At 63.3% G+C, this 19537-nt stretch overlaps 3 protein-coding genes across 3 annotated transcripts in view; 1 reads left to right on the top strand and 2 right to left on the bottom strand.

Annotated features, from left to right (window-relative positions):
• The window catches only part of HJV (hemojuvelin BMP co-receptor), a 29303-nt gene extending 23209 nt beyond the window's left edge, over positions 1-6094 (bottom strand). The window contains exons 1-2 of the mRNA XM_050912227.1: positions 5791-6094; positions 5062-5120 (exon numbers count right to left, since the gene is read on the bottom strand). Of these exons, the coding sequence (XP_050768184.1) occupies positions 5062-5120; positions 5791-6094 (363 nt within the window). The remainder of the gene's footprint in view (positions 1-5061; positions 5121-5790) is intronic.
• Positions 6095-6562: 468 nt separating this feature from the next.
• Positions 6563-16808, bottom strand: LOC127026931 (nuclear receptor subfamily 2 group F member 5-like). Its single transcript, XM_050912226.1, is given in 5 exon segments — positions 6563-6837; positions 7866-8030; positions 8033-8392; positions 13732-13977; positions 16793-16808. Coding segments are annotated over 5 exon segments (1062 nt in total).
• Positions 16809-17075: 267 nt separating this feature from the next.
• BOLA1 (bolA family member 1) lies at positions 17076-17675 on the top strand. Its single transcript, XM_050912384.1, has one exon. It carries the CDS (start codon positions 17076-17078, stop codon positions 17475-17477), a length of 402 nt encoding a protein of 133 aa, XP_050768341.1. The 3' UTR covers positions 17478-17675.
• The last annotated feature ends 1862 nt before the right edge of the window (positions 17676-19537 follow it).

The following is a 19537-nucleotide window of genomic DNA, read 5'->3' as shown; positions in this document are numbered from 1 at the left end:
GGGCCGGGGCTGCTGGACCGTGGTGTTGATTCAACAGGGAATTAAGTTCATTAGAAAGTGCCCGGGGCCCGGCGGGGTCTGCAGGGGGAGAGACCCCCGGGGCAGGAGATCCCGGGGGGGGGGGTTCGTCAGCACCGGGGGATTATCGCTCCGGGGGTTGTTTGGTGGCGATGGGGTTGTGTCCGGCTGGATTCTCTAGCGTCTAATAGCAGGGTTGCGTCCCGCCGATGGCCCGTCCCAAATCCACCAGCGGCCCCGCTCCCCGCCGACCCCGACCGCAGCCCCCCCCAGCCACGCTGCCCCCCGCCGCCCTCGCGCCTCCGCCGCCATCAGCCGAGCCTCGCCGGCACGTCGCCGGCGTGGGATTGTTCCCTTTGCGCCGGCGTCTCCCTCACCGGAGACTTCCCCGACTCTGCTGCTCCCTCGCTCGCAGCTTGGCATCGAACCCTTATTATTCTCTTGTCGGTTCGATTTTTTTCCCCAAAGTCTTCATATTTTGCGGAGGGCCGTCTCCTGCCGCCTGGGAACGCCTCCCAGGCCGTTACACCCGCCGGATCCTCCACCAGCGCCGGAGCCCATCACGAAAAACCCCATGCGGTTTATTTGCAGCCGTCGCCTTCCCTCGCCGAGCGGGTTCGGAGCTGCCGGTGATTTACCGGGGCTCAGTGCGGTGCGTGCCTCAGTTTCCCCAGTGGGGCAGGATGGGGTCCCCCTCTCTCGCACCCCGAGGGGCTGGTGGTGACGTGGCACTGCCGCGTCGGAGGGTGGGGATAGGGACAGGAACGGGGACAGGAATGGGGATGGGTTTGGGATGAGGAAGGGGATGAGGATGGGAAAAGGGATAGGGATGGGGATGGAATGGGAATGGGGAAGTGCTGAGGATGAGGATTAGGGATGGGGAGGAGGATGAGGATAGGGGTGAGGATGAGATTGGGGAAGAGATGAAGATGATGGGGAGAAGGATGGGGATGGGAAAAGGGTCAGGAATGGGGATGGGATTGGGATGAGGATGGAAATGGGGACAGGGGCAGGGACAGCGACAGGGATGGAGTTGAAAATGGGGATGGGGACAGGGTTGAGGGCAGGGATGAAGGTGGAGATGGGATGGGGATGGGGTAGCAATGGGATTGGGATGAGAACGGGAATGGGGATGGGGGATTTGAGGATGGGGACAGGGTTGAGGGCAGGGATGAAGGTGGAGATGGGATGGGGATAAGGATGAAGACGGGAATCGGAATGGGGAAGTGTTGAGGATGAGGATAGGGATGGAGACGGGGAGGGGATGGGATTGGGGATGGGAGCAGCCCTCCCGGGCAGCCCGGGCACTGGCCACGGGGAGCAGATGAAGGAGCCGCACGGGGCCACTGCAGCCCCTTCTCGGGCGAGACGCTTTCTGGGCCACGATGAGAGCCCGGAGGGGCCGGACCCTCTCCCAGAGCCTGGCAGGGCCGGCGGGAGACCGGGGCTGGATCCGACCCCCCGGCCCCACTGCAGAGAGCGGAGCAGGGCAGGGGACGCTGGCGAGGGGTGCGGGTGCCCCAGGCGATGCTCAGGCGGGTGCTGCCGGCCCCGGCGAGTGCTGCTGCCCGCGCGCTGCCCGATAAATCCTCCCGTCGTATATAAGCCACCCCAGCGCCGGGTTGCCAGATTTTGTCTGGTGCCTTAATGTCAGGATTGTAAATTAGCTCCCGGCACCGAGGCGACCTTGACGAGTTCTCCGCGGGGTTTAGCGCCGGGGGGAGTGGAGCTGGGTGGCGGGGGGAGCCCCATCCCCAGCCATGCCTCAGTTTCCCCAGGGCAGGGAGGGCTGCTGCTGTGCTGGCAGAGGCTGTGGCACTCTGAACCCCAACCTGCGGGATGCTGCGGCCCCAGGTCCTGCCGGAGCCCCCATCACCACTGCAATCCCTGGGCACCATCACCCCCGCGTCGGCGTTAGGAGTGACAGCTCTGGGAGCCGGTGCGGCCGCCGCCAACCCTGAGGTCCCCAAATGAGCCCTGACCCTGGCAGCTCCCGAGCGTCCTTTGGGATCCCAAGGAGATGGGGACCAGAGGAGGCCCGTGCCCGCTGGGAGCAGCTTCGCCCGGGGCCCACAGCCAGCCCCGCGGCCCGGGAAGGGCTCACGGCCACGATCAAACCCTCCTGGCCGGGGTCTCGGCTCTGACCCGCCTCCGGCTGGCAAGGGGTGAAGGAGCCGGGGCAGCGCCTTCACACAGCACCTACCTACTGACCGCAAACTTACCTCCTGGTTATCGATTCCCTCCCCGGCACCGCCTCACGTGCACACACATGTGTACACGTGCGTGTACACGCATGCACACACACACACACAGGTGCTTGCATGCATACGTGCATACACAGACATACATGCACATGCACGCACATATAGGCACATTCATGAATGCACATACATGCACACGCATGCACACACAGGTATAGACATGCACACGCACGCATGGACATGCATGCACATTCAGGCACACTTATGTGCACACACAGATGTACACATGCTTATATGCATGCATACACGTGCATGCACATGCGTTCACGCACACACACGCACATATACGCACATTCAGGCACACACATACATGCACATACATGCGCGTACATGCATCCCCGTGCATGCACACACTGCGCCGGGCTTGCTCGCAGTGCGAATCCTGCTGTGAGCTGGGCAAGCACCCCAGTGGGTGCTGGGCGGCCGTGGTGGGGCCGCAGCCTGCACACCTCCTCCCCTTTCCCATCCTCTTTTGGGGCTCTCCTTGCCCTTCCCCAGGAGGAACCAGCATCCCCCCCACGTCGTCCCAGCGCATCCCAGGGCCGGGACGTTTGGCCATCGCTTGCCCAACTCCCGGGCGCTGAGCTCATGGCAGCCAAGCAGCTACTTAATCGATCGATCGAGACATTTATCTGCCTCCCCCCCCATCGCTGCTGGGTCGCCTCCAGGTCGCTAAAATTAGAAGCGGTTAGAGCAGCTCCGGCTGCGCTGGGAGGGAGGGAGGGCAGTGGGAAGGGGGGGGGGTGAGTGGGTGCTGGTGTTCGTGTGAGGGGCATGGAGGACAACGGCGTGGGGTGGTGGGGTTGGGGCTGGAGGGCGCACCTCGACGTTGGGTGCGTGCACAGGGGTGCAGGAGGGATGGGGAGAGCAGCAGCTGCGCCAGGGATGGGGTTGGATGGACCAGGGATGGGGTTGGAGACACCAAAAGTGGTGCCAGAGGCACCAGGGCTGGGGTTGGAGGCACAGGGATGGGGTTGGAGACACCAAAAGTGGTGCCAGAGGCACCAGGGCTGGGGTTGGAGGCACCAGGGATGGGGTTGCATGGACCAGGGATGGAGTTGGAGGCACCAGGGATGGGGTTGGAGGCACCAAAAGTGGTGCCAGATGCCCCAGGGCTGGGGTTGGAGGCACCAGGGATGGGGTTGCATGGACCAGGGATGGAGTTGGAGGCACCAGGGATGGGGTTGGATGGACCAGGGATGGGGTTAGAGACACCAAAAGTGGTGCCAGATGCCCCAGGGATGGGGTTGCGGGCACAGGGATGGGGTTGGAGGCACCAGGGATGGGGTTGGAGGCACCAGGGATGCAGTTGGAGGCACCAGAAGCAGCATCAGCTGCAGCAGGGATGGGGTCAGATGCGCGCGCAGGGACGCAGCAGGGAGGGACAGAGCAGGGCCGATGCTTGTTGCCCCCCAGCTCCCTCTCGGGCAGACCCAGCCAGCCGTGAGCAACCCCAAACCGGGGGGAAAAGAAGGATAAACCCCATCCCCGCGGCAGCGAAAGGCTGGCAGGTCATGACTAGCCCTGGGGACAACCCGCCGTGGGGTGGTGGCACCGCGGGGGCAACCTGGGAGCTCCCGGGGGGGGTTAACGCCGCTTTTGCCCTCATTTATTTGCCCCTTGAAATCAAATGAAGGCTTTTTAAGTGCTTCAAATGATCTATTTTAATTTTATACCCTCGGGTCACCCCCAAAGGTGACAGCCCGGGGCCGGAGGGACACAAGGCTTCCCTGGGCTGGCACGGAGGGCTCGGACTCGCTGCTTTTAGCTACAGCTCGACAGGGAAAAGGGAATTAAACCAGAGGAACAGGAGGCAGCAATTTCATATTTTTCCCTGGACATATTCTCCCCTGTTAAGAAAAAAAAAAAAGGAATAACATGAAAAAGAAAGGCTGCGGCGTGACGGCTGCGCCAGCCCCCCACGCTGCTCCGGCAGCACTCGCAGGTTTAAAAATGCCTTTTTTTTTAATTTTTTTTTATTATTTTTAATTGCGCCCCCCCCCCCCCCCCAGCTTGGCTCCTCGGCTCTGATTGACTGTGACTGACAGCTCTGCCCGTCGTTTTCAACGGGAGTCACTGCTGGATTTGCAGCTCCCGCTCGCTTTATCGATGTAATTGGGATTTTTATAAGGATTCTGCATCCATTGGGGGGGGGTTTGACCCCCCGCGGGGTCCCAGCGCTGCCCCCCACGACAATAACTTTTCCCCGTGGCCTTTTCCAGCTCGTCCTTGAATTAAGGCCCAGTGTCCCGCTCGGTGTTTATTTAAAATATTCCCGGCGGAGGTTATTTATGGGGGGGAGCCGGAGCCGGGCCGGGGCGGCGCTTTGAAAAGGCCAGCTCTGACTTGTCTCTAATGGGCTGTTAAAAACCTGCAATAAAACTGGGACTGGGAGCTGCAGGGGGGGCCAGCCCCTGCCAGCGGGCCATACTGGGATCAGACTGGGACCATACTGGGATCAGACTGGGGGGCATACTGGATCAGACTGGGACCATACTGGGATCAGACTGGGGGGCATACTGGGACCGTACTGGATCAGACTGGGGGCATACTGGGATCAGACTGGGACCATACTGGGATCAGACTGGGGGGCATACTGGGATCAGACTGAGACCATACTGGGATCAGACTGGGGGATGTATTGGGAATGACACTGGGACCATTACTGGGATCAGACTGGGGGCACATACTGGCATGAGACTGGGATCAGACTGGTATCAGACTGGGGAGCATACTGGGATAACACTGGGGCTGCACACTGGGATAAACCTGGGGGCCATACTGGGATCCGACTGGGGCTGTACTGGGACCTCACTGGAGCCTCATACTGGTGGGACCATACTGGGAGCAGAAGAGGCCCATACTGGGAGTGCACGGGGACCACACTGGGAGCATCCCGGGGACCACACTGGGAGCATCCCACGGACCACACCGGGGGGGGGTGGATGGGGCTTAACTGGGACGGGCTGGGACCACCCGTGCCCATACTGGGAGGGGACGGAGCCCACGGGGCTCAGCCGCTGTCACTTTCCCTTCCAACCCCAATTCCAGCCAAAAAAAGATTAAGAAAAAAGGTGCGGAATTTGGCCGAGCCGGGGTTTGTAAGGGGACAAACGGCAGCCGAGCCGTGGGGGCAGCGCCCGAACGCGGGGGCACCGCGGGAACAAACTGGTCAGCCGACACGTTCTCCTTGCCCCCGCGAGGGAATGAGGCTATAATAGAAGCTTTTATTTTATTTTCTCTTTATAAATAGTCCCCGCGGCCCCTGTGCCCCGCGGGCGAGGCGCCGGCTGGGGCCGCTCCCCCTTTAGCCCCCCCCAAAAACCTCCTTTTCTCCCTTAAATAGGGGGGAAAAAATTCCCCCCCCAGCAGCATCCCTGTCCCCAGGTCCCCATCCTCGGGGGTCCCATTCTTGGGGTCCCTTGTTGGGGTCTCATCCTTGGGCTCCCATCTTTGGGGCCTCCAATCTTGGGGTCCCCCTCCTTGGGGTCCCCTCCTCGGGGTCCCCAACCGTGGGGTTCTATCTTTGGGATCCCATCACTGGTGACTCCATCTTTGGGGTCCCATCTTTGGGATCCCTCATCCCGGGGGTCCCCATTCTTGGCGTCCCATTCTTGAGGTCCCGTCTTTGGAATCCCATCCATGGGGTCCCCATCCTTGGTGTCCCCATCTTTGGGGTCCCCTCTTTGGGGAGTCCCATCTTTGGAGTCCCATCGTTGGGGTCCAATCCTTGGGGTCCCCATCTTTGGGATCCCATCGTCGGGGTCCCCATCCTTCGTGTCTCCATCTTTGGGGTCCTGTTGTTGGGGTCCCATCTTTGGGGTCCCATCCTTGGGTCCCAACCTTGGTGTCCCCATACTTTGTGTCCCCATTGTTGGGGTCCCATCTTTGGGGTCCCATCCTTGGGTCCCAACCTTGGGTCCCCATCCTTCGGTCCCATTTGGGTCCCATCTTTGGTCCATCCTTGGATCCCACCTGGGTCCCATCCTGAGTCCCCATCTTTGGGTCCCATCCTTGGGTCCAACCTTGGTCCCCATCCTTCGTGTCCCCATGTTGGGGTCCCATCTTGGATCCCATCCTGGGATCCCAACCTTGGGTCCCCATCCTCGAGTCCCATCTTGGGTCCCATCGTTGGGTCCCATCGTTGGGTCCCCTCCTTGGCGTCCCCATCCTTCGTGTCCCCATCGTTGGGGTCCCGTCGTTGGGATCCCAGCCTTGGAATCCCAGCCTTGGGTCCCCAGCCTTGGGGTCTCCTCCTCGGGGTCCCCATCCCGGAGGGGGCGTCACTGCATGGGGCCGTAGGGCCAGTTGAGGGTGGCGCCGGCGAGCAGCATGTCGCGGATGAGGGTCTCGATGGGGGTCTTGCCGACCAGGCGGCTGAAGAAGAGCTGCTGGATGCCGGGGGCGGAGACGCTGCGCAGGGCGGGCAGGCGCAGGAGCAGGCGCCCGAAGCGGCTGGGCTGGCTGGGGTGCTGCCGCCGCACGTGCTCCTCCAGCGCGCACTGCGACTTCTCCTGCAGGCCGGCCACCTGCCCCGGGTCCGACAGCCCCACCGCGTCTGCCGGCGGGGGGAAAGGGGAAACTGAGGCACGGCCCCCTCCCTTCAGCGCCACCCACTCTTTCCCAGCCCATTCATTCCCTTGACACCCAGCCCTGCCCCATCAACCCCACCCCCTTAGCCTCACCCCGTTGGAGCCCCACCCCATTAAGCCCTGCCCTAAGACCCGCGCCATTAGGCTCCACCCAAGCCCCATCCCATCAAGCTCCACCCCAGCCCCACCCCATTTAGCCCTGCCCAGTCATCCCCAGTCCATTCATTCCCTGCACACCCATTAACACCCACCCCGCCTCGGACCCCCACCCCATTGGACCCCCACCCCGCTAAGCCCTGCCCCATTAAGCCCCACCCCATTAAACCCTGCCTCATTAAGCCCCGCCCCATTAAGCCCCACCCTGTTTAGCCCCACCCAGCCACCCCCAGCCCATTCATTCCCTGCACACCCATCGATGCCCACCCCCCTTGGCACCCCACCCCATTAAGCCCCACCCCCTCAGAACCCCACCTCATTTACCCCCGCCCCATTTAGCCCCACCCCACTTCAGCCCCACCCAGCCACCCCACACACCCCCCCCGCCCCGGGGCCAATTCATTCCCCACCAACACCCACCCCGTGGGAACCCACCCCCTTGGGACCCCACCCCATTAAGCCTCACCCCCTCAGAACCCCACCTCATTTACCCCCGCCCCATTTAGCCCACCCCGCTTCAGCCCCACCCAGCCACACCCCCCCCCCGGGGCCCATTCATTCCCCACCAACACCCACCCCGTGGGAACCCCACCCCCTTGGGACCCCACCCCATTAAGCCCCACCCCCTCAGAACCCCACCTCATTTACCCCGCCCCATTTAGCCCCACCCCGCTTCAGCCCCACCCAGCCACCCCCCCCCGGGCCCATTCATTCCCCACCCCGTGGCAACCCCACCCCCTTTGGGACCCCACCCCAATAAGCCCCACCCACACCCACACCCCCTTAAGCCCCTCCCTCTGGCGGCCCCACCCCTCCCCCCGAAGCCCCGCCCCCTCACCGGGGGAGAAGAGAGCCACGGCCTTGAGGCAGGCGTACTCGGCGGCGTCGACGTGCAGCGCCTTCAGCTTCTCCACCTGCTCCTGGAAGAGGCGGATGTGGTCCATGAAGGCCACCACGCGGTCGGCGGCCATGGGGGCGGCGTGGAGCCCGGCGGCGGCCAGCAAGGAGCGGCGTGCAACGGCAGCGCCGACTGCGCCGCGTTCAGCACGAAGAGCTCGCTCCAGCCCAAGCGGAGCAGAGCCACTTGGTCGGAAAGCTGCAAGTCCGGGAAGAAGGGGATGCCCTTGGCCCATTCGATGGCGCTGAAGAGGAGGCGAGCGGCCAGCTCGCAGATGCTCTCGATGCCCACCACGCCGCTGGGTTGCAGGCACTGGGCGCCGTAGCGAGCCGGCGGGTACGGTTCGGCGCGGAGCAGCAATGAGATGAAGCCGCTTAAGTAGCCGTGGCCGCCGTAGGGGTCCCCGGGGACCATGGGGTATTGGCCGGGGCTGCTCGGGGCGTGAGCCATGCGGCCTCGCTGCACGGCTGCGGAGGGGAGCGGGAGGTCAGCACCCCGACCCCCCCATCGCCATCACCCATGTGTCGTGTGTGTCCCCCCCCCCAATTCACCAGGGATTAAATACACCAGGCTGGGGTGCACCCAGGGGTGCAGGGTGGGTGCTAGAGGGTCCCCAGGGGATGGATTACAAAAGCCCTGTGGGTGCCCCCACCCACGTTAGAGGGGGGACGTGCCACCCGGGATGGGACAAATCCCCCCCCCAGCTCCGGTCACCCCCTCAGCGCGATGCTCGCCTGTCCACCAACTCCCACCCGGCTTTTCACGGGCACGCTGGATTTTGGGGGCCCCCCCATGAGAGCATTTGGGGTCACCCCCCTCTTGCCAGGGGACGGTGCTAACGAGGGTCCCCGAGGAGATGCGGGGGGGCAGGAGCTCCCCTTCGGCTCCCACCCCTGCAGCTTTTTGCACTTGGGGCTTAAAAAACTCCAAATTGTTTGGGGTTGTTTTTTTTTTTCTCTTGGCAATGCCGTGCAGCGGGTGGGGGTCCGGCCCCCCCCCCTCCTCCTCCTCCTCCTCCTCCTCCTCCTCCTCCGGGACCCCGCTCGCCCCCCCCCCGGCATCGCCACCCCCCGTGGTGAGGGCAGGCTCTGAGCCAGGCTTAGCCTAATGCGGCGTGACAGTCCCAAGTGTCAGCCAGCGGTCGGGATCGGGGGCCGTGGGAACGGGGGTCCCCAGGGAACGGGGATCCTCCAGGATTGGGGGTCCCCCAGGATCGGGGTGCCGGGGGGGGGGGCCTCCTCCCACTCTTGCCCCAGCCCTCGGGCTGCAGCGTGCGGCCCCGGCTCTCCCCAAACGCTCCCTCTGCTCAGCATCGCCCCGGCGGCGTTTGCTGGGTGTGGCCCCCTCCTCACCGCCCATGCACCCCCCTTTGCACCACGAACCCCCAAACCCTCTTTGCATCACCACGAACCCCCAAACCCCCTTTGCAAGGCCACGAACCCCCCCAAACCCCCTTGCATCACCATGAACCCCCTTTGCAACACCACGAACCCCCAAACCCCTTCGCATCACCACAAACCCAAACCCCTTTGCGTCACCACGAACCCCCTTTGTATCACCACGAACCCCAAACCCCTTTGCTCCTCCATGAACCCCAAACCCCCTTGCATCACCACAAACCCCCTTTGTATCGCCCCTAACCCCCAACCCCTTTTTTCCCCCCCTTTTTTTGGGCAAAACAATTGCTTCAAACCGCTGGGTGTGTCCTGGAAGGAAACGAGCTTTTTTAGCCCCAAAAGCCACGGGAGCAGCTTCCGCCCCCGGCTCCATCCGCTCCCGGCTCACCCGGCCGCTGGCAGGGCCGGATCCAGGAGCCAAACAAGCCGATAACCCAGAAAGCCCGCTCCCTCGGCCCCGGCCGCAGGATCAGGCCTCACGTTCCCCGTGTCTCATCCCGGATGATTTTCGGGAAGGCAAAATTTAATCCGCCTTTCCCAGCTAAATCCCGCTCCTGGCGTTTGCACCCTCGGCATCCTTAGGGAATAAATTCAGCCCGAAGCACCGCTCGGCTCCCGAGCTGCTGGTTTTGGTGCCGGATTTGGTTCTGGTTCCCAGCTGGGAATGCCAGGATAAGAAGCATCACGGGGAGCATGAGCCGGTGCGTTCGGGGCACCCCAACTCGAGCCGGAGCATCCCTGCTCTGGCATGGCCGGCGGTGCCATGATCGGATGGGGAAACTGAGGCACGGAGCAGCCAGACCCAATACATTAAATCCCCGGGAAGGTTTAACCCCCGGATGCTTTTCCATGGGCGTCCGCGGCGTTTCCCCCACTGGGAGGTGCCACATCCCGCGGCGGCTTCACGCGCATCTCGGGACAGCTGGGAGCCCCCCAAAAATCAGAGCCAAGAGGGGGTGCGTGGGGGGCGTGGGAATGGGGGACCCTGCCCGGTGAATAACGCCGTGCCGGGGGATCGGCCACGGCCGTGCCCATCGCGCCGGATCCCGGCGTTAAGCAGCAGCAGCAGCAGCAGCAGCTCGTAGCAATTCTGAATTAAAACAAAGATAAAAAAAAACAACAAAAAAACCCCCCAACAAAACCACCAAAAAGCCCAACTCTGACCCCAAACGACCCCGCTAAGCGTGGTTTCTCCAGCGCAGGGAATTCGCTGGGATTTTTTCCCCCCCAGGGATTTAATCCCCGGCTCCGGCCGCGGGAAGCGGCAGAGGTTTGCTACGAGGGGGTCTCGCTGCGCCCAGGACCTCTGCAAAAATCCCCCCCCCAAACCCGGACATCCAACCGGCCTTTTTGGGGAAGAAAAGGGAAAATTGAGGGTTAGGCTTGAGCTGATTTTGTCCCTGACCCTGGTCCCACCTAATTCACGTTTATTTGTGCAAGCCGGGGTGCGATGCCGCGGCCGTGCCGCGACGCTGGGGGGTCCCTTTCCCGCCTCCCCCCGCGCTTTTCCACCTTCTCTGAATTTTTGTGATTTTTTTAATCTTTCTGCTAGAAAAGGCGACTTTTGAATTTTAGGGATTTTTTTTTCTTTTTTTTAATGCTAAAAAAAGGCGACTTTCCGGGTGGGAGCATCGCTGCCGTCGCCGCTGCCGAAGGACCAACCCATCGGCACCGACTCGAGGGGCTGCAGAATAAATCCCCTGGTCGGTGGATGAGGCAGAGCAGGGGGGGTTCGAGCGGCCGAGCCCAGCCTGGGCCCTCGCTGTCATCATTTATAAATACTAAATTTATAAATAAGGACCTTGACTATAAATAAGGACCCCCCCCAGGTCCTTATTCAAGCAGGGAGGATGCTGCATGGCAGAGATTCGACGCGAGGTTTCGGCACGGCGGCAAAGCCGATGCCCCAAGGCACCGTTTTGGGCTTAAAACCAAAAAAAATCTGCTTTAAAGCTGCTGCTTTTTGGGGGGGGGGGGGGAATAAAATCGACCCAAAATGCGAAGATGGGGCTGGTTGGAGCAGAGGCACTGGCACATGGCGTATCGCTGGGAGCTTGAAATGTGATTTTAATCCCGGTCACGCTAAGTATTCGGACTAATTAACTTCAGATTTGCCCGACACTCCTCCCCAAAAGCCGAATTCTTAATCTTTTAAAGAATATCTGTATTTTGCCCTCTAATCCCCACGGTTTTTAACAGCCGCGTCCCTGGGCTACATATAACGGAGAGGAAAAGTGAATTGTCCCCCCTCGGCACAGACCCGGACCCATGAACCGAGCCTGAGCTAAGCCCGAAAGAAATTTCAAGTTGCAAAGAGGAGTTTATACGACGATATAATTAAGTGGAATAAGAAGCGGGTTCCCTCGGCGGAGCCTTTCCCGTGGGAAAAGCCACGAAAATAACGCTGGGGGGGTTTCTCCCCTTGAAGGCGAAGCCGGGGGGAGGAGGGAGCCCCGGGATCGCTAACGGGGGGATGATGCTGAATTTGGGGTTGCAAAAAGGAGGCGCGAGCTGAAGCCCCGGGGGAGGAGGGAGCCGGGCGAGGGGGGCTCGGCGGCACCGGGGGATGCTCGGCCGCCGGCGGGGAAAGTTTCTGCCTGGTTTGGGGCTGCTGGCTCCAAAATGACGGGGCCGAGGGACGGAGGGAGGATAAAGAGCGAAGGAAAAACGAAAGAGAAGAGGGAGAGGAGTTTTCTCTTTCTCTTTTCCCCCTTTTTCTTTCTCTTTCCTTCCCCGCCAGCCCTTTCTCACCCGCTTTCACTTTCTTTCTTTTACTTTCTCTTTCTTCAGGCGCTCCTTTCTCTTTCTCTCCCTTCCCTTTTTCTTTCTCTTTCCCTTTTTGGTTTCTCTTTTTCGCTCTCTCCCGTTCTCACCTTTCTCTTTCTCTTTTGTCTTTACCGCTCAGGCTCCCTCGCTCCCTTCCTCCTTTCCCCTCTCCTTTCCTTTCCCCCGTTCCTCTTTTTTTGTTCCTGCACTTTTTCCTCCTCTTTTTTCCTCCCTTTCCCCTTTTTCTTTCCTTTTATTTTGTGCTCCCTCTTGCTCTTTTCCGCTTTTCCCCCTCCCTTTCTTTTCTGCCTTCACTCTCGCTCTTCCTCGCTCTCGCTGTTCTCTTTTTAGCACCCGCTCCCTCTTTTCCAGCCTCTCTCCTTTTCCAGCCTCTCTCCTTTTTTTGCATCCCCTCTCCTTGGGCACGCTCTCTTCTTCTTTTCCACCCTCTCTCCTTTTCCAGCCTCGCTCCCTCTTTCCAGCCTCTCTCCTTTCCCAGCCTCTCTCCCTCTTTTCCATCTCCGCTCCCTCTTTTCCAGCCTCTCTCCCTCTTTTCCAGCCTCTCCTTTTGCATCCCCTCTCCCCTTCTCCATCTTTGCTCCCTCTCTTACATCCCCTCTCCCTTTTTTGCATCCCCTCTCCTTTTCCATCCCCTCTCCTCTTTTGCAGCCTCTCTCCCTCTTTTACACTCTTCCTCTTTTCCATCCCCTCACCTTCTTTTACACCCTCTCTCCTTTTCCATCTCCTCTCCCTCTTTTCCACCCTCTGTCCTTGTCACCTTCTCATTTTCCATCCCCTCTCCCTCTTTTCCATCTTCTCGCCTTCTTTCCACCCTCTGTCCTTTTGCACCCTCTCCTTTTCCATCCCCTCTCCTCTTTTCCACACTCTCTCCTCTTTTCCCCATGCTCTCCCGTTCTTTTCCATCCCCTCTCCCTTCATTTTCCATCCCCTCTCCCTTCTTTTCCATCCCCTCTCCCTCTTTTACACACTCTCTCCTTCTTTTCCACGCTCTCTCCCTCTTTTCCATGCTCTCCCTTCTTTTCCATGCTATCCCTCTTTTCCACGCTCTCCCCTTCTTTTCCATCCCCTCTCCCTTCTTTTCCACACTCTCCCCTTCTTTCCATCCCTCTCCCCTTCTTTTCCATCCCTCTCCCCTTCTTTTCCATCCCCTCTCCCCTTCTTTTCCACGCTCTCTCCCTCTTTTCCACACTCTCCCCTTCTTTCTCACCCTCTCCCCTTCTTTTCCACGCTCTCCCCTTCTTTTCCATCCCTCTCCCCTTCTTTTCCATCCCCTCTCCCCTTCTTTTCCATCCCTCTCCCCTTCTTTTCCACGCTCTCTCCCTCTTTTCCACACTCTCCCCTTCTTTCTCACCCTCTCCCCTTCTTTTCCACGCTCTCCCCTTCTTTTTCCATCCCCTCTCCCCTTCTTTTCCATCCCCTCTCCCCTTCTTTTCCATGCTATCCCCTTTTCCACGCTCTCCCCTTCTTTTCCATCCCCTCTCCCTCTTTCCCACCCTCTCCCCTTCTTTCTCACCCTCTCCCCTTCTTTCCCACCTCCCCCCCCCGACCTCCCCCTTCCCTTCCCTTCCCTCTCCCCACCCCACCCCTTCCCTCCCGACCCTCTCCCCGTCCCTCTCCCGCACCTTCCCGCCGCATCCCGACGCGGAGGCACTTGCGGAGCCGGCAGTACTGGCACTGGTTGCGGTGGGGCTGCCGCACCGGGCAGTCGCGGCCGCCGCGGCAGCTGTACGAGAGGTTGCGCCGCACCGAGCGCTTGAAGAAGCTCTTGCAGCCCTCGCAGCTGAGCTGCCCGTAGTGCTTCCCGCTCGCCTTGTCCCCGCACACCAGGCAGTCCCCCGCGCCCTTCCCCGCCGCCTCCGGGCCGCCGGCTGCGGCGGGAGGAGGAGGAGGAGGAGGAGGAGGAGGAGGAAGAGGAGGCGGCTCCGGCCACGGCCCCGCCGCCAAGGCCATGCTGAAGGGGGGGGGGGGGGGTGGCGGTGGGGCCGGGAGGGAGCTTCCCCCCCCCCCCCCCCGCCCTCCTCCCCCCGGGGGGATAGGGGGTGTCTTGGGGAAGGGGGGGGATGGAGATGGAGGGGAGCCGGGGGGGGGGGGGGAAGGGGATGGAGTAGGGGAGAGCCGAGGTGGAGGGGTGGGAAAAAAGAGCCCCGGGATGGAAAGGGGGAATCTAGGGATGGAGAAGGGGAATCTAGGATGGAAAGAGGGGGTGGGGGGGTCCGGGGATGGAGAAGGGGGCTGGGATCGAGGGGGGAGCTGGGGATGGAGGAGGGAGTCCGGGGATGGAGAAGGGGAATCCGAGGATGGGAAAGGAGCCCCGGGATGAAGGGGGAGTCCGGGGATGGAGAAGGGGAGTCCGGGGATGGAGGGATGGGAAAGGAGCTCCGGGATGAAGGGGGAGTCCGGGGATGGAGAAGGGAGACCCGGGATGGAGGGGTGGGAAAGGAACCCGGGACAGAGAGACGAGTCCCGGGATCGAGGGGAGAGTCCGAGGATGGAGAGGGAGACCCGGGATGGAGGGGAGGGGTCCGGGATGGAGAAGGGCGTCCGGGATGGAGAGGGGAGCCGGGATGGAGAAGGGAGCCCGGGGATGGAGAGGGGAGCCCGGGGATGGAGAGGGGAGAAAGGAGCCCCGGAGCACGGAGAGCCCGGGACGGGGGAAAGGAGCCCCCGGGATCGGGAGAGGACCCCGGGCTGGGGGGAAAGGACCCCGGGCTGGAGGAGGAGCCCCTCCGGGAAGGGAGACCCCGGGCTGGGAAGGACCCCGGGGCGGCGGAGCAGCGGGCTCCGGGAGAGGGACGGGGAAGGCGGCGGAGCCGGCGGGAGGGGAGGGCAGGGACGGCGGAGTGCGGCGGGACGGAGGATGAGGAAGGACTGGCGGCGGAGGAGGAGGAGGAGGAGGAGGAGGAGGAGAAAGAGTAAAGTTAATTCTCCTCCCCGCGGGGGCTGCCCGGCGCCGCGGGAGGCTCCGGGGGGGCCGGGCTGGCGGCGGCGGGGGGGGGGGGGGGGCCGGCTCCCGGTGAGGGGGGGGGCGGCTCCCCGGGGCGGGGGTGGGTGGGGGGGTGTCCCGGCGGCCCGGGCAACCCCGGGGCGACTGACGCTGTCCCTGTCCCAGCCCTGGTCACGGCCCCGCGGGGAACCGGCCCGACCCACCCGCGGGCCGGCGGCGGCGGCAGGGAGCGCCCGGCCCCCCCGGGGGAGGAACCGGCCGCGCCGGGGGGCGGGCCCGGGGCGGGTGGGTGTCCACGGAGCCCCGTGCAAGGGGGGGGGGTGGGGGGGCGTGTGCGCGGAGCCGTGGGCACCCCGTGCGTGGGGGTGTGCTGGTGCCCGCCCACGGACCTCCGTGCAACGGGGGGGGGGGGGAGTGGGTGCAGGGACCTGGGTGTGCAAGGGGTGGGGGAGTGGGTGTGCGCAATGTGTGTGTGTGCAGTGACCCGAGTGTGCGACGTGCGTCTGTGTGCAGAGATCCGAGCGTGCAGTGTGTGTGTGTGCACGCGTGTAGGGATCTGAGTGTGCAATGTGCGTCTGTGCGTGGGCAGGAATCCACGTGTGCAACGTGTGCGTGTGCGCAGGGACCCCTGTGCCGCGGGCGGTGTGATGGGGTGTGCATGGACCCGTGCACGCGTGTGTGTGTGTGTGGTGTGTGCGCCCACGCGTGCCCGCGCACCCCCGCATTGCCCACGCCTGCACCGCCCCCCCCCACTCCCGGTCCCCACCCCGGTCCGCCGCGGGTCACGTGGCGCCGCCGCCAACACCCCCGACGCCCCGCCCGTATAAGTCCCGCCACGCCATATGAGGGCCTGTAGGGCGGGGCGTACCGCCGTCACCCGCCTCCCCGCTTCGGAGCGCCGAGGGAGGGGCGGAGGGCCGCAGCCAATCAGGCGACGCGGGGCGGGGTGAAGCGATGGGGCGTGGCCTATGCTGCGAGGGGGCAGGGCTCAAGAGGAGGGCGTGGCTTTCGGGGAGAGGGGCGGTGCTTGGGCTTAGCGCCAGGTGGGACCCCCAGGGAGAGGGGACAGGGATGGGGACAGGGATGGGGGCGGGGGGGTCCCCAGCCCTTAGCCCCCGCGTGGGGCCAAGACCTTAGCCCCTGCGCCCCGCAACGCGCCCCGGAGCCCTGGGAGGCGGGAAGGGCCCGCAAGGCCTTCTGGGAGCTGTAGTTCTGCCGGCGTCACGTGACGGGGGCGGAGGGGGCGGGGGGACTCCATCTCCCAGCGTGCTCAGCGGCGGAGCGGAGCCGGAGCGGCGCGCGGGTGAGGGCCGGGGGTGCACCCTGCATTGCATGGGGGGGGTCAGGGTGCACCCCCTGCGTTGCACAGAAGGGGGGGTGCACCCCTACATTGCATGGGGGGGTCGGGGGTGCACCCCTGCATTGCACACGGGGGGGTCGGGGGTGCACCCCCTGCGTTGCACACGGGAGGGGGTTTGGGGGTACACCCCCTGCATTGCATGGGGGGGGGTCGGGGGTGCACCCCCTGCATTGCACACGGGGGGGGGGGGGCGGGCCCTTCTGTCCCTGCTCCCCCTCTACGGGTCTGGTCCTGCAGAGCCCCCCCAAACCCACCCTGCCTTGACCCCCCCCCCCCCGTGCAACCCCACATCCTCCCTCCTGCCACCCCCATTTATGAGGTCCGATCCTGCAGAGCCCCCCCTCAAGACTCATCCCCCCATACAACCCCACACCCCCACCTCCTGCCACCCCCATAAACGGGGTCTGGTCCTGCAGAGCCCCCCCGCAAAACTCCCCCCCCCCCCCTTAACCCCCCCATGCAACCCCACATTCCCCCTTCCTACCACCCCTATAGATGGGGTCCGGTCCTGCAAACCCCCCCGCAAAATCATCACCCTTACCCCCCCCCCATGGAACCCCCCTATCCCCCCCTTCCTGTCACCCCCATATACAGGGTCTGCTCCCGCAGAGCCCCCCCAACCCCCCCCCCCCGTCTCTCCCTTGCAGCCCCCCTCTCTCCGGATGCGGGGTCCCCTCCTGACGGCCGCCGGCCGGGGGCTGTGGACCATGGGGGACGGCCCCCTGGCCCGCGCCATCCGCGCCAAGCTGGATGCGGCCCTGCAGCCCACCCACCTCCAAGTCCTGGACGAAAGCTCCCGCCACGGCGGCCCCCCCGGTGCCGAAACCCATTTCGCGGTGGTGGTGGTCAGCGGGCGCTTCGCCGGGTTGCCCCCGCTGCAACGGCATCGCCTGGTCCACGCCGCCCTTCGCGCCGAGCTAGCCGGACCCTTGCACGCCCTCGCCATCGTCGCCAGGACCCCCCAGCAATGGGAAAGCGACCCCCGCGTTCCCCCCCGACCCCCTTGTTTGGGGGGGTCCAAGCGGGAGCGCCGCGGGGACGGGGATTCGCCCAGGAAGCAATGACGGCGGCGCCGGGTCCCCGTCATGTGTCATGTCCCCCCCCCCAACTCCGGTGACACCGCGGCGGGGATGGAACCCACATTTGGGGGGGCAAAAATATCGGGGTGACCCCCCCCTACCCCACATCTCCCCCCTCCAGCCACCCCATGGGTCCCACCCTGACCCCATCCTCTCCCCTTCTGCCCACTCCCACCTTGGGGGGGGGGGGATATTTTGGGGGGGTGTCCCATGTCCGTTCCCCCCCCCCCATTTACTTTAATTTTTAAATAGATTGACCAGCTCGGGCGCGTCCCCCATCCCGCACCCCGGAAAATAAACGCTCCCTCGGGAGCAGCTCGGAACCGGCAGCTGGATAATCCTTCCCCACGGGATGGGGGATTTGGGGTCATTTGGGGTGATTTTGGGGTTTTTTTTTTTTTGCTTTTTCCGGTGGTTTTTTGTTTGTTTGTTTGTTTGTTTGTTTAATTAATTTACAAACATCTAAAAACTACAGCACGGCACGACTGCGTACGGACAGAACTACGGGGGTGCTCCCCGAAGGACCAGCTACACCGAAGGATGGGGGGGGGGGGGGGGAGGAGGAGGAGGAGGAGGAAGAGGAGATGAAGCACACGCCGCTCGATCGCTTAGGGGGGGGCTGCTCACGATGCTGGGGGGGGCTGCCCTAAATATTGGGGGCTGCCCGTGATGTTGGGGGGCTGCCGGGGGCCTCCGAAGCGCTTTTGCATAGACCAACACTTTCCATCCCTTGCTGGGGGACCGACCTGGGGGGGGGGGGCACAGCCCCAGGACCCCCCCCCCCCGTACCCCGCTTTTTTGGGGGGGGGGGGGATCCCAGCACTGCATCCGGGGGTTGCTTTGTGCTTTGCAAACCGCTGGTGGTTTTGTGCTCTGGGCTGAGGGGGGGGGGGAAAGGGGTGCAGGGAGGAAAAGGGGGTGCAAGGAGCACCCCACGCCCCCCCCCACCCCGTACCAGCACCCCTAAGAACGAAAATCCTTTAAAAACGAGGTAAAAAAAAAATAAATAAATGGCAGTTTTAGGAGTCCCCCAGCCCACTGCACCCCAAAACGCAGCTGTGCCCCCCCCCACATCCAAGGAGGGGGGGTCTGGGGCAGCCCTTGCACCCCCACCATGCACCCGAATCGGCGAGCGGGGAAGTGCCACGCGAAGGTCGGCAGCACCCATGGGTGACGCCTCGGGGCACCCAGCCGTGGCCGGGCAGTGCTTGGTGCAGGGGGGCCCCCACTGCACCCCAAAATTAGATGAAGGGCTGGGGCTGCGGTCAGGGGTTGCTGCACCCAGAGGTGCAACAGGCCGGCAGCACCCCGGGGTGCTGTGCTCAACGAGGGGCTCTGCACCCCAAGAGTTGGGCACCCCAAAGTGCTGGGCACCCCGGGGTGCTGTGCTCAACGAGGGGCTCTGCACCCCAAGAGTTGGGCACCCCAAAGTGCTGGGCACCCCGAGGTGCTGTGCACGCTGAGGCACCGTGCACCCCAAGGGGCTTTGCACCCCCAGATGCCGTGCACCCCAAGGCAGCATGCACCCTAAAATGCCACACAAACCGAAGCGTCATGCACCCCGAAGTGCCGTGCACCCCAAAAGGTTGTGCACCCCAAAGTGCCGTGCACCCCAAGAGGTCGTGTGCACCCTAAAATGCCATGCAGCCCTGAGGGGTTCTGCAGCAGGAGGTGTGGTGCACCCCGAAGTACCCCAAGGGTCGTGCACCCCAAGGGTCGTGCACCCCAACATGCCGTTCAACCCAACAAACCATGCACCCCAAAGGGATTTGCACCCCAACATGCAATGCACCTCGACGTGCCCTGCACCCCAAAGGGTTGTGCACCCCAAGGCATGCACCCCAAAGAGCTGAGCTCCCCAAGGTGTGCACCCCAAAGAGCTGAGCTCCCCAATGTGCCGTGCACCCCAAAGGGTTGTGCACCCCAAAGGGCTGAGCTCCCCAATGTGCCGTGCACCCCAAAGGGTTGTGCACCCCAAGGCGTGCACCCCAAAGGGCTGAGCTCCCCAATGTGCCCTGCACCCCAAAGGGCTGTGCACCCCAAGG

Source organism: Gymnogyps californianus, chromosome 29 (assembly GCF_018139145.2).
Source record: "Gymnogyps californianus isolate 813 chromosome 29, ASM1813914v2, whole genome shotgun sequence".
Classification (NCBI taxonomy): Eukaryota; Metazoa; Chordata; class Aves; order Accipitriformes; family Cathartidae; genus Gymnogyps; species Gymnogyps californianus.
Note: the sequence above shows the minus strand (reverse complement) of the source record. Positions and strands in the feature narration are given on the sequence as shown.

What these genes read in the sequence shown, in the direction of transcription:
- BOLA1 (XM_050912384.1), top strand. Translation starts at nt 17,076, where the DNA reads ATGCGGGGTCCCCTCCTGACGGCCGCCGGCCGGGGGCTGTGGACCATG.